Raw genomic sequence first — 12808 nt, forward strand, 5'->3', positions numbered from 1 at the left:
CTGGGTTTTTATTTTTTGCTAAATAAACAAATAAAGACCGAAAATTAAAAAAAAACAAAAAAAAAACTTTTCCATAACTTTGGTATGACATTTTGCAACCAGGTAATTTTTCTCCTTCACTTATGTGCGCTGATGAGGTTGCACTGATGAGCACTGATGGGCACTGGTAAGGCAGTACTGATGAGGCGGCATTGATGGGCACTGATGAGGTGGCACTGATGAGGCTACACTGATAGGTGGCATTGATGGGCACTGATAGGTGGCACTGATAGATGCCACTCATCAATGTCACTGACAGGTCACATTGATGAGGAGACACTGGTGGGCACTGATTGGCAGCAGTGGTGAGCACTGATTATCAGAAGTAGGTGGCACTGATTGGCAGCAGTGGTTGGCGCTAATTGGCAGCAGTGATGGGCACAAATTGGCTCTTTTCTCCTCTTCTCCACGTGCTGACAGCGTGAGAAAGAGCGGTGAAGAGAGCCAATAACCGCCTTCCATTGACATCATGATCAGCTGTGATTGCACACAGCTGAGCAGGTGGTAAACAGACGCTGATTGGCTCTTTACCTCAATCTGTGTTCGGCAGTGCCTGGAGGACAATGCGAACACAGAGCGTGCTGCCCGCGCCCAGCAGTGAACGTAATCATGGGAGGCCGTCATATGATGGCTTCCCAGAACTGGAAGACTGCACTGTATCTGTCATTTGGCTATAGTGCAGTTGTCAAGTTGTTAAGAACGCTGCAGCCAGCTTCCCAACCCCGCTCTTTAACAGCCAGCTTTTCCTACGCAAAGCTTTGCCCAATCAGGGCACAGAATGCACTGTGCAAATTTGGGTGTTCCCCCATTTTTGTCCGTAGATATGTCTGATGGATGTTTTAACATTTGTGTGTGTGTGCAGGAGACAGGGTCCCAATTTTTTTTGTTGGGGGGGTGAAGGGGGTTTAGTGCTTGGTTGTAACTTTGTTTTTTAACACTTTTTTTCAATAAAACTTTATATCACATGGGAAAAAAAATTTGCAAAACAAACTGATCATATTGCAAAAAAAACAAACAGTAATTGATTACTAAATTTTAATAAATAGCAAAAAAACACATCAATAACACAACAAAACAGAGAGCACTACATGCATAAACCACAGATGAATTAAAAAGACAACGTTGTCGTATTAAAATGGGGGATGCAGCTGCACATACACACTATGCTCACCAACACACATCCACATATGCACAAATAAATGAATCTAGTGATAGCTATTAATCAAAAAGCATATGACAGCTTAGCGGTGTATAGGTGGTAAAACAGCACGGCCAAAAAACAAAGCAAATATGTAGTCCGGCAATCTAAAGCCAAATAATAGGGCGCAGTCCACAGCTTATTCTATAGGTACTAGTAGTCCCTTCTATAATGTTTGTAGGTTAGCTTTGTTTAATGAACAGCTAAACAGTGGGGTGTGGATAATGACCATAAATATAGTCAAACAGCAATCAAGCACAGTTGCCATACATATTGTTAATTTCCTCAGCTAAGCAGAGCAGGATAGATGAGATGGGGAGCAAAGGGCAGGAGCAAAGCGTCATAAGTAATTTGCATGTGTGTCCATGACACTCTCACCATATGTCCGTTTGTCAACTGCATCCAGCTACCTGCTTCCAACTACCTCTACCCATCCAAGAAGATCAAACCACATCCACGGTAGATAATCCCAATCCCTTGTACATTCAGTATAGTACACACTCCAGATGGCCGTATGTTTAAAAATCCCACCGTCTATCCTCCATGGACTGCCGCCATTCAATCTGCGCTAGTGCAGTGAGCTGACATGTCCCCCGGGTAACGTGCTGACATCACGCCCACTGGCGCGTTTCGCTAGCCTATGGGACGCTAGCTTCCTCTGAGCGGCAAGGAGTCTTGGACCGGTGTCCTATCATATAGAGTCCCCTATCGGATAGTGTTCGCTGTGTACTGCGCATGCGCAGTACACAGCACACACAGATTCCGAAAATAGCCAAAAATGAAAGGCGCCTGCGCCGTGAGTCCAGGTTCTAGCCCCACCATCCAAGTGGACATAGAGTTGGAATATAAAAGAGCCGAGAACAGCGAGGCCAAGCCTGAAGCATGGCGAGCGAAGCAAGCCCGAGAGGGGACCTCTAATATCGGCAGCCCTATGTCCGCTTGGATGGTGGGGCTACCACCTCGACTAATGGCGCAGGCGCCGTTCATCTTCGGAGATTTTCCGAAGCTTCCTCTGCTCCGTGCTGCGCATGCGCAGTACGGGGCGGACACTATCCAATGCCAGGACACTATATGGCAGAACACCGGCTGTTTAAATAGTAGTGCAACTGAATATACAACAGCACTCAATGTAATACCATTATTTGTCCACAAGATGTCAGCCATCCATCCTTCCATTCAAACATAACCTTCAGCGTGAAACCTAATTGACTGCACAACTTTACTAATTCAATAGAATCAAATGAGAGCGAACACCTGTCTACCCATTCTGGTCAAGAAATAAAAGAGAGTCTCATATTTATTGTATTTTCTAGTTCTTCTGGATCCTCCGAAATTCCAGTCAACTTACCGGACACCATCACTGAGTGGATCGCCCAGATGTTCTGTGTCAGTAATCGTGGTTTGGGTCTGTCTGCTGCGACCTCTATCGTCACCTTCCGGCCATTTTTTATTGACCTCCGAATGCCCTACTCTATAATACGTGGTGAGACCGTGCAGATCAATGCTTTGGTGTCCAACTACATGAGCCAGGAATTGATGGTAAATTGGCACAAATCCAATTGTGCAATGTTAGTAAAGATATTAATCAGCTTTTTGTTTATGTATTCAACATTTGGAAGCAAAGAAAATGCTCCACAACCTTCCTAGAACTTAAATTGGAAGTAAACCCATCAAAAACCAGTTGCCATGCAGGGAGTGTAACTGTCACAATGGTTGTACTCTCAACCAAACTGTCAGACCCTCCAATGGCTGGTGTCATAACTGATAATATAAGCAGCATCATGGCAGTTGAAGATCAAACAGAGGCCTTGATGACAGCTTCCTTGGCTGAAAATGATCGGGAGGGTTTACGTCCACTTTAACAGGAGTTAAAGTTCAGTTCCAGTTCAGTATTTTTTTAACATTTAACACATCACACATTTTGCAGTTAAGTGGTCATGAAACACTTGCCATATTAAACCTAAACTCCAGCCAAACCGCTAAAGATGAAATACATAAATGGGCACTGTCGATCCAGCCCTGAGATTTACAAAGCACAGGCACATCCGGCAAGGTAGGGGACTAGTACCACTTACAGGTCTTCTCTCTCCCTGGGGAGTCGTGACCAGTATTGGGACAAGGCCATCTAGCACCTAGGGCAAAGATGACAAACTGCGCCCTCCTCCCCCATTCATGATGTGCAGACTTAGGGGATCCTACACCCAGTAGTCACTAATATGTCAAAATCACCACTGCTGCAGCTTTCATTACCCCTGTCAGTCTTGCAAGGAAGGTTCCCCCATCCCTATATAGTAAGCCATTGCACTCAGAGCAGCCGCCCTCTTGCCCACCCCTTGTGCTGGCCCTGTCTGTGACTACACAGTGAAATGAGAAGCAGCATACTAATAAGTTAAATTCTTTGTGACTTTGCACTCTCCTCCTATCAGCGTGTCTCTTGTTAGCACATGAGCACTACAGCAAAACTGACCAGCTTTTTGTGCTCCTGTACATGGACTGCAATAAGCCAATCTCTGTTGCACATGGACTGCAATAGTCAAATTCAAGTTCTTATACTAGTTATCATTTTAAACACAATTACGCCGGCCATGGGTTGATCAAAACAGTCAGGGAGAATCCCACCCATGGAGCCATTGTGTTCTCCCAGCAGGTATGGGGAAGCTGTCCCTGCCGGGAGAACACAGTGATTACTGTGAGCGGCTATAATAGAAATAGAAATGTAAAATCTGACAGGCTGGTTGTACCCAAGTGGATCAATCCACTTGGGTACATTCAGCCTGCCCATACATGGTTTAAATCTCAGCTGGTCCCTTCTGAACTGGCTGAGATTCAAACCATTTATGGTCGGCTTTATTATGCACTGGTTTTTGATGAGCATAGACATGCATAGCAGTGGTGGCTGATGCTCAATTTTCTTGCGAAGGGGGCCACCTGCAGCCCCCCCAGCCAGCCAAACAACCCCCCCCCCCCATGATTGCTCCATCGATTGCCACTTCCCCCCATCTCTTGATTGCCGCATCGCCAGCCCCGCACTTACCCCATCCAGGTCGCGGCTTTGGTGGCTTCCCCCCTGCGCCTCCTCCCGAGTCCCAGCAGTTGCTTCTCCTCCCTGTCAATCAGGACTTAAGACTCATGGCCAATTGGGCCTCAGGACCCACTTCCTAATTGGCTGGGAGGAGAAACAGGAAGACAGTGAATATTAATGTCACACAACTGGGTGGGCTCTGGGTGCAGTGCTCTGCGCCCCAAGCCCACCCTTTTTTGAAGCCAATTAGAGCCTCAGACGCTAATCGTGCTTAAAGTGGGTGTAAACCCTTTAACCTACAGGTAAGCCTAGACTAAGGCTTACCTGTAGGTGCTGCAAATATTAGGTTTAGGAGATATTTACAATTCCCTGTACAAGGATTCTTCTCGGCGCATGAGCACTGTATAAGGGTCACGGCGTGCCGTTTTCATTAAACGACATGCTGTGACTGGCGGCTCCCATGTGCACGTGCGGGAGTGACGTCATGCGACTCCGGACAGTCACAGAGCCGGAGTCCGTGACCCCAGAAGGAAGATGGACGCTTCGAGCCGGCGAGGAAATCGGGGACATTGCTGGCTCCTGTGTCAGGTACCGTAAGTGACACATAATGGTATTAGCCCATTATGCTTTACCTTTGCAGGGAAACAAAGAAGAAGTAAACCCATCAGGGTTTACTTCCTCTTTAAAACAAATAAAAAAACAAAAATCGAAATCTATGCATCTGGCTCACTGCATGTAGATTATGGACCGGGTGCCTGGATTGGGGGGGGGGGGGTGCCCCTGGACCCTGCATGAGTGCCCGCCACTGCTGCATAGATTGATGTGTCTTTTTATATGCCCGACATTCACCTTTAACAATTAGAAATACGCTCTTATATGAAGGAAATTGCAGTATATATTGTAATTAATTGGAAAGGCTTTGATGTTTTAAGGGTGGTTAGTTCACCTTTAGTGACTTTTGCCAACTTATCCCTGCATCACAGCATCCTCAGTACATTAACGTGCTGTACTCCGTTTTATTTTTAAAAAGTGAGACCCGTAGGAGAGTATAGACGGAGGGGCTGCATGACTAGGGGGAGGAACAGGGTCCTTTATCGGTCAGCTAGGCCAGTGTTGTGGGGAAAAAAGCAAGCTCTTACCTGATTGGTGGTCTAAGTTAGAAGGGGCTGGGTCCAGAGGAAGGAGTCAGGTGGACGGGGAGGTAGACGCAGCATTCCGTGGATTAGGAGGACGAGACAGCTTCCCACCCTGGGAATAGGAGTTGGCGCACTGGACAGGTGGGGTGAGGTGTAGAGGGGCCAGTAGAGTTGAGTAATTTTGTATTGTTGTGTCTTGTTTTATCCAAAAAATAAAAATAAATAATAATAATATAAAAAAACAAAAACATAAAAAAGCAGAAACGTGTTCGATTTGGGTATTCTTTTATTGAATGATGTATATTGTCAATTTGTCACAGCAGTTGGCGGTTCAAGGGGTCTTTGGGGGATCAGTGAAGAATTACATAGTTACAGGATTAGTGGGGCCCATCTAAGGTATGGCGCTTACACTTGGTTAGCGGTGGTTCTTCCAGGAGCTGGGTCCCCTGAGGGAAGGTAATATGGAAGTATGGGTGATGTCAGAGAGTCCTCGAGCCGGTTGGGGCACAGCTGAGGACATAGACCATTAGGCTGGGTTCACACTGCTGCGGCTGGGAGACCCGGATGTGATTCGCACCGCACTGCAGTGCAAATCACATCCGATCTCTGTGCGATGCCAGTTCAGCCATACAGATAGTATGGCTGAATTCGCATCGCACCCACTCCAAACTCGCACAGGACCCTTTTTTTGGTCCGCAGCAGAATCGGATCGCATGGGTGTTCACACCATGCGATCCGATTCCTGTCCGAGTTTGCAGATCGCACTGCGATATGCAAACTGATCTGGGGGTGTCATTAAGGTTTCACTGACACTCCCAGCAGTCCGCATAGGGCAGTGTGAACTGCCGGCGGGAGGCATGCGATGCGGGAACCCGCCGCGGATTCGCGGCATTCCCGCATCACTTCAGTGTGAACCTAGCCTTACAGTTATAAATTGTGCCTTAAAACAGTGGTCATCAACCCTGTCCTCAGGGCCCAATAACAGGCCAGTTTTTATGTATTGCCTTGGGGAGATGCAGACTAGAATATTGCAATCACCGAGCAGCAAATTATCTCACCTGTGATGTATTGCAGTTATCTTGCAAACCTGGCCTGTTAGTGGGCCCTGAGGACAGGAGTTGATGACCACTACCTTAAAAGACACCCAAAGACCTCTTGTTGTTACGGGTATGTTTTACATGTTTTACGTGATGTTATTTTATTCTTTGGTTAATAAAATTTGGCTGCTGTGATATATAAAACCCATGTCACACAATCGGTGTCTTTAATTTAATGAAGGACTGAGGTTGAGGAATCCTAAAGTCATGCTTGTTTTTCATGCAGTCTATTCCTTTGCCCTCCCCTCTCCATCCTGCAGATGGCAGGACATAGAGAGCATTGGATGCTGGGCCCCGGCCCCTCACAAACGAGCACTCCGATTGATTCTACCCACATCTGCACAGTCTGTTCTCTTTCACTCTCACACAATGCTGAGCTAACTCTTTAAACTGCTTTTTTGTGCAGCTGTTAACAGATAGGTTGACTCTTCTTGAGATATCTGAAAGTTGCCTCTTGATGTTGGTGAAATTGTCCCCTGTCATTTCCTGGAGGTAGAACAGTGGAGCAGAGTTTTACCAAGAATCAACAAGCGGTTCATTGTCTGAAGAGATTATTTACAATCATTTATGTGTTCACAGATTCAGTCGACATTAGCTGAATCTAACGATTACATCCTGAACAGCCCCAAAGACAACACAATCTGTGTTGGTGGAGGACAGAGGAAAATGATCTCATGGCAGATGACTCCAACCGCATTAGGTAACTAAAAAACATTATAAAGGCACGATTAAAAGAAAAGTGGCAAAATACAATAAAGTAACAATGGAAACATTGCAGTCTAGTCATCTATAATTATGCAGGGATGTCTGCAGACTTATTTAAATTGTACCTCCTGTCATATAAAAAATGTTTGTGTCTCTGCCCCTCCCACAATCACAAGATATCCTGCAGTATTTTGTGTCTCTGCCCCTCCCACAATGGGGAGATTTCCTGCAGTAGTTTGTGTCTCTGCCCCTCCCACAATGGGGAGATTTCCTGCAGTAGTTTGTGTCTATGCCCCTCCCACAATGGGGAAATTTACCTGCAGTAGTTTGTGTCTCTGCCCCTCCCACAATGAGTAGATTTTCTGCAGTATATTGTGTTTCTGCCCCTCCCACAAGTGTGAGATTTCCTGCAGTAATTTGTCTCTGCCCCTCCCACAATGGTGAGATTTCCTGCAGTAATTTGTGTCTAAGCCCCTCCCCCTACCACATTGGGAGATTTACTGCAGTAGTTTGTGTCTCTGCCCCTCCCACAATGGGGAGATTTCCCTGCAGTAGTTTGTGTCTCTGCCCCTCCCACAATGAGGAGATTTTCTTCAGTATATTGCGTCTCTGCCCCCTCCCACAATGGTGAGATTTCCTGCAGTAATTTGTGTCTGTGCCCCTCCCACAATGGGGAGATTTCCTGCAATAGTTTTTTGTCTCTGCCCCTCCCACAATGGGGAGATTTCCCTGCAGTAGTTTGCGTCTATATCCCTCCCACAATGGGGAGATTTCCTGCAGTAATTTGTGTCTGTGCCCCTCCCACAATGGGGAGATTTCCTGCAGTAGTTTGTGTCTCTTCCCCTCCCACAATGGGGAGATTTCCCTGCAGTAGTTTGTGTCTCTGCCCCTCCCACAAGGATATTTCCCTGCAGTAGTTTGTGTCTCTGCCCCTCCCACAATGATATTTCCCTGCAGTAGTTTGTGTCTCTGCCCCTCCCACAATGATATTTCCCTGCAATAGTTTGTGTCTCTGCCCCTCCCACAATGATATTTCCCTGCAGTAATTTGTGTCTCTGCTCCTCCCACAATGGGGAGATTTCCTGCAGTAGTTTGTGTCTCTGCCCCTCCCACAATGGGGAGATTTCCTGCAGTAGTTTGTGTATCTGCCCCTCCCACAATGGGGAGATTTCCTGCAGTAGTTTGTGTCTCTGCCCCTCCCACAATAGGGAGATTTCCTGCAGTAGTTTGTGTCTCTGCCCCTCCCACAATGGGGAAATTTCCCTGCAGTAGTTTGTGTCTCTGCCCCTCCCACAATGAGTAGATTTTCTGCAGTATATTGTGTCTCTGCCCCTCCCACAAGTGTGAGATTTCCTGCAGTAATTTGTCTCTGCCCCTCCCACAATGGTGAGATTTCCTGCAGTAATTTGTGTCTAAGCCCCTCCCCCTCCCACATTGGGAGATTTACTGCAGTAGTTTGTGTCTCTGCCCCTTCCACAATGGGGAGATTTCCCTGCAGTAGTTTGTGTCTCTGCCCCTCCCACAATGGTGAGATTCATTCTTTGCAATGTTCTTGTTTATAAACAGTTTTGCATTTTCAGTTGTTCTGACATTATTGACAATCCCTATACCTGTGCTGGTGCTGTTTGGTTCTAAGACTCTATCACACGGCTGCTACATAATTAATTAGACTGAAATTGTTTAACTTTAAAAAAAAAAAACATATTTAACCTTTCTGCAGGCTTTCTGAATATGTCGGTCACCTCCCAGGCTGTGAATGGTCAGTGTGGAGGACAGAGAGCAGTGATACCAGACAAAGGCGGCAGAGACGCTGTTATCCAAACTTTACTGGTTAAGGTGAGCAGACATCCCAACTTGCAAAAACTCATTTCAGGGAGGTTTTGCGCCACAGCTGAACCCCTCCCCCCCCAATTAAATGCAGCCTCACCGTGCCCATAATTGCAGCCTCACTGTGCCCATAATTGCAGCCTCACTGTGCCCACAATTGCAGCCTCACTGTGCCCATAATTGCAGCCTCACTGTGCCCATAATTGCAGCCTCACTGTGCCCATAATTGCAGCCTCACTGTGTCCATAATTGCAGCCTCACCGTGCCCATAATTGCAGCCTTATTGTGCCCATAATTGCAGCCTTATTGTGCCCATAATTGCAGCCTTATTGTGCCCATAATCCCAGCCTTATTGTGCCTATAATTGCAGCCTTATTGTGCCCATAATCCCAGCCTTATTGTGCCCATAATCCCAGCCTTACTGTGCCCATAATCCCAGCCTCACCGTGCCCAAAATCACAGCCTCACTGTGCCCATAATCACAGCCTCACCATGTACCATAATTGCAGCCTCACCGTTCCCATAATTGCAGCCTCATCGTGCCCATAACCGCATCCTTACAGTGCCCATGATCGCAGCCTTACCATGCCCATAATCGCAGCCTCACTATGGTCAGTGCCTGGATTACACAAAGCAGGCATCCCTCGCTGTGTCTCAGAATTCAGTGTGAAAACTTTGGCCGCGCTGTGACAAAAGTCCTGCCCTCCTCCTAGACCAGCTTGTGTGATAGACGCAGTGTTCTGTCTATCACACAAGCTGGTCTAGGAGGAGGGTGGGACTTTTGTCACAGCGAGGCCAAAGTTTTTTACACTCAGCTCCAACCGCTGTGTGTGACATGTAGTGGAGGAGGGGGAGGAGGAGGAAGTGGAGGGGGGAGGAGGAGGAGGAGGAGGAGGGAGGGAGAGGAGCGCTACAGGCCAGTCCGGCCCTGCCTCCTGTCACTCAGCCACAGACAGAGCAGCCCAAGCGGCTGCACTCCATTCGGCCACCCAGGCTGCACTGTCTGTGGCTGAGTGACAGGCTCAGCCAGGAGATCACCCGGCGCTCGTGGGGGACCGGGAGTCCACACCCAAATGTGGGGGATTCCCGCGACTCGTGGGAGAGTTGAGATGTCTGAGGTAAGTATTAGGGCCCCAAATTTCACAAGTCCAATAATGTAACAAAGACTGATGTGATTGGCTCAGTGTCCTCTGTACAGCATTGTGGAATATGTCAGAGCTATATAAATATATAATAATAATAATAGTGTGTGACTGTGAAGAGGCTATAGCATACCCACTGAGGGCTTTCCCTGACTGGTATCTATATAGATATCTGTTCATCAGTTCAGCTGACATCTACACTGCGGTCTGTGCCCAACCTATGTAACTATTTCATTCTGTATTCCTTTGATCTTGACACTGATATTATTTTTTTTGTGTGCTGCTGTTTGAACATTTGACCTCCGGAAGAGTTACCCCCCTTCCTGACCAGGCCATTTTTTTGCTGGCTATTTTTTGCACTAAAAACAAAAAAACATAAATAAAAAAAAAATCTAATAAAAAAAATTGAAAAACTCGAATTTCTTTATCAATTTAGGCTAATATGTATTCTACTACATATTTTTGTTTAAAAAAAAAAATCTCAATAAGCGTATATTGATTTGCGCAAAAATTATAGCATCTACAATCTATGGGATTTTTATTTATTTTTAAAATTTTTATTTTTTTACTGGTAGTGGCGATCAGCGACTTATAGCAGGACTGCGATACTGTTATGGACATTTTGACACTAATTGGCACTTTTTGGGGACCAGTGACACTAATACTAAAAACACTAATCAGTGTTCAAAAAGATGCACTTTCACTGTAATAATGACACTGGCTGGGAAGGGGTTAACATCAGGGGCGATCAAAGGGTTCGCTTTGTGCCTAGCCTGTGTTTTACTAAAGTATGGAAGGTGCTTTTTCTAGGGGAAGACATGGATGCATCTCCCTGCTTTGCAGAGACACAGGATCCATGCCTTCCCTGCAGACAGAACGGTAATCTGCCTTGTTTACATAGACAGACTGCTATTCTGCTACTGTATTAAATGATCCGCAGGTGCCGGCTGACACTGAGTTTGCGGTACCCACTGATCGCATCTTGCTGTGAATAATCACAGTGAGAGCGAGCCGCCGGTGGCATGCATGTGCGCCCCCTGCCCAGAAGAGTCATATATATATATATATATATATATATATATATATATATATATATAATCAGTAAAACTGCTATGAGATGGACAGCAAATGGTTAAAATGCATGTTTTAAAGTGTGTGTTTTAAATTGTGTTTTGTTTTTTAGCCCGAAGGAACCTTGGTGGAGCAGGCTCACAACTCCATGCTGATCATTGAAAGTATGTGGATTACTCCCCCAAGACAAGTAAAAGAGAAGATCGTTAGAGGGATTCCAGTCTGTGAATGAATGTCAATGCAAATCCATTGTATTTAGGATGGACTTGTGTGCTGTGTGTTTATAAAGGCTTTAAATGTAGATACTTATCAAGCCTTCAGTGTGGGATGTATTTGCCTGAAAGACCTCTGATCCTTTATTTTTTATTTCTAGGCATTTTACGCTACACAGTACAAAGTAACATGTTATACCTTTACTAATCTGAATATCAATACGATTTATTTCTTGTATTTTGTTTAGAAGGAACCATTGTAAAGGAGAAAATCAATCTTGAGCTGCCCAAATCTTACATTGTGGGTTCTGAGAGAGGATTTATTAGCTTTACAGGTAAGTAGTAAAAGTAATAGAATCCTGACTGTCAAATCTATGGCACTGCTGGGGGACTTCTTCTATATAATTCTCCTCTCCTGAAATACTCTGCACTGCTAGAGGAATCTGCTCCTTCCTCTATCTAACTCTCCTCTCCTGAAATACTCTGCTCCTTCCTCCATCCAACTCTCCTCTCCTGAAATACTCTGCTCTACTGGAGGACTCTGCTCCTTCCTCTATCTAACTCTCCTCTCCTGAAATACTCTGCTCTACTGGAGGACTCTGCTCCTTCCTCTATCTAACTCTCCTCTCCTGAAATACTCTGCTCCTTCCTCCAGCTAACTCTCCTCTCCTGAAATACTCTGCACTGCTAGAGGAATCATCTGCTCCTTCCTCTATCTAACTCTCCTCTCCTGAAATACTGTGCTCCTTCCTCCATCCAACTCTCCTCTCCTGAAATACTCTGCACTGCTAGAGGAATCTGCTCCTTCCTCTATCTAACTCTCCTCTCCTGAAATACTCTGCTCCATCCTCCATCCAACTCTCCTCTCCTGAAATACTCTGCTCTACTGGAGGACTCTGCTCCTTCCTATATTTAATTCTCCTCTCCTGAATTATTCTGCTAGTCTGCTCTACTCTGCTCCTTCCTCTATCCAACTCTCCTCTTGTGAAATACTCGCATTGCATTGCTGGAGGATGCTACTCCTTCTTCCATATAACTCTCTTCTCCTGAAAGATTATACTCTGCTGGAGGACTCTGCTCCTTCCTCCATCTAATTATCCTCTCCTGAAATATTCTGCTATTCTGCTCTACTCCTACCTCGTTGCAACTCTCCTCTCCTGAAATACTCTGCAATGCTGAAGGACGCTGCTCCTTCTTCTATCTAACTCTCTTCTCCTGAACTAATCTGGGCTGATGAAGGACTCTGCTCCTTCCTCTATCCAACTGTCCTCTCCTGAAATAATCTGCTCTACTCTGCTCCTTCCTCTATCCAACTCTCCTGTCCTGAAATACTCTGTTCTACCAGAGGTCTCTGCTCCT

General features: G+C 45.9%; 1 protein-coding gene across 1 annotated transcript in view; it reads left to right on the forward strand.

Annotated features, from left to right (window-relative positions):
- LOC143930040 (alpha-2-macroglobulin-like protein 1) overlaps positions 1-12808 on the forward strand; it is a 310325-nt gene that overhangs the window by 250609 nt on the left and 46908 nt on the right. The window contains exons 21-25 of the mRNA XM_077453939.1: positions 2551-2776; positions 7072-7192; positions 8918-9033; positions 11350-11401; positions 11698-11784. Coding sequence (XP_077310065.1) covers positions 2551-2776; positions 7072-7192; positions 8918-9033; positions 11350-11401; positions 11698-11784 — 602 coding nt within the window. The remainder of the gene's footprint in view (positions 1-2550; positions 2777-7071; positions 7193-8917; positions 9034-11349; positions 11402-11697; positions 11785-12808) is intronic.

The sequence above is a fragment of the Lithobates pipiens genome, unplaced genomic scaffold (genome assembly GCF_037356315.1).
Source record: "Lithobates pipiens isolate NorthernLeopardFrog02 unplaced genomic scaffold, aLitPip1_a1.2 Scaffold_25, whole genome shotgun sequence".
NCBI classification, from domain to species: domain Eukaryota; kingdom Metazoa; phylum Chordata; class Amphibia; order Anura; family Ranidae; genus Lithobates; species Lithobates pipiens.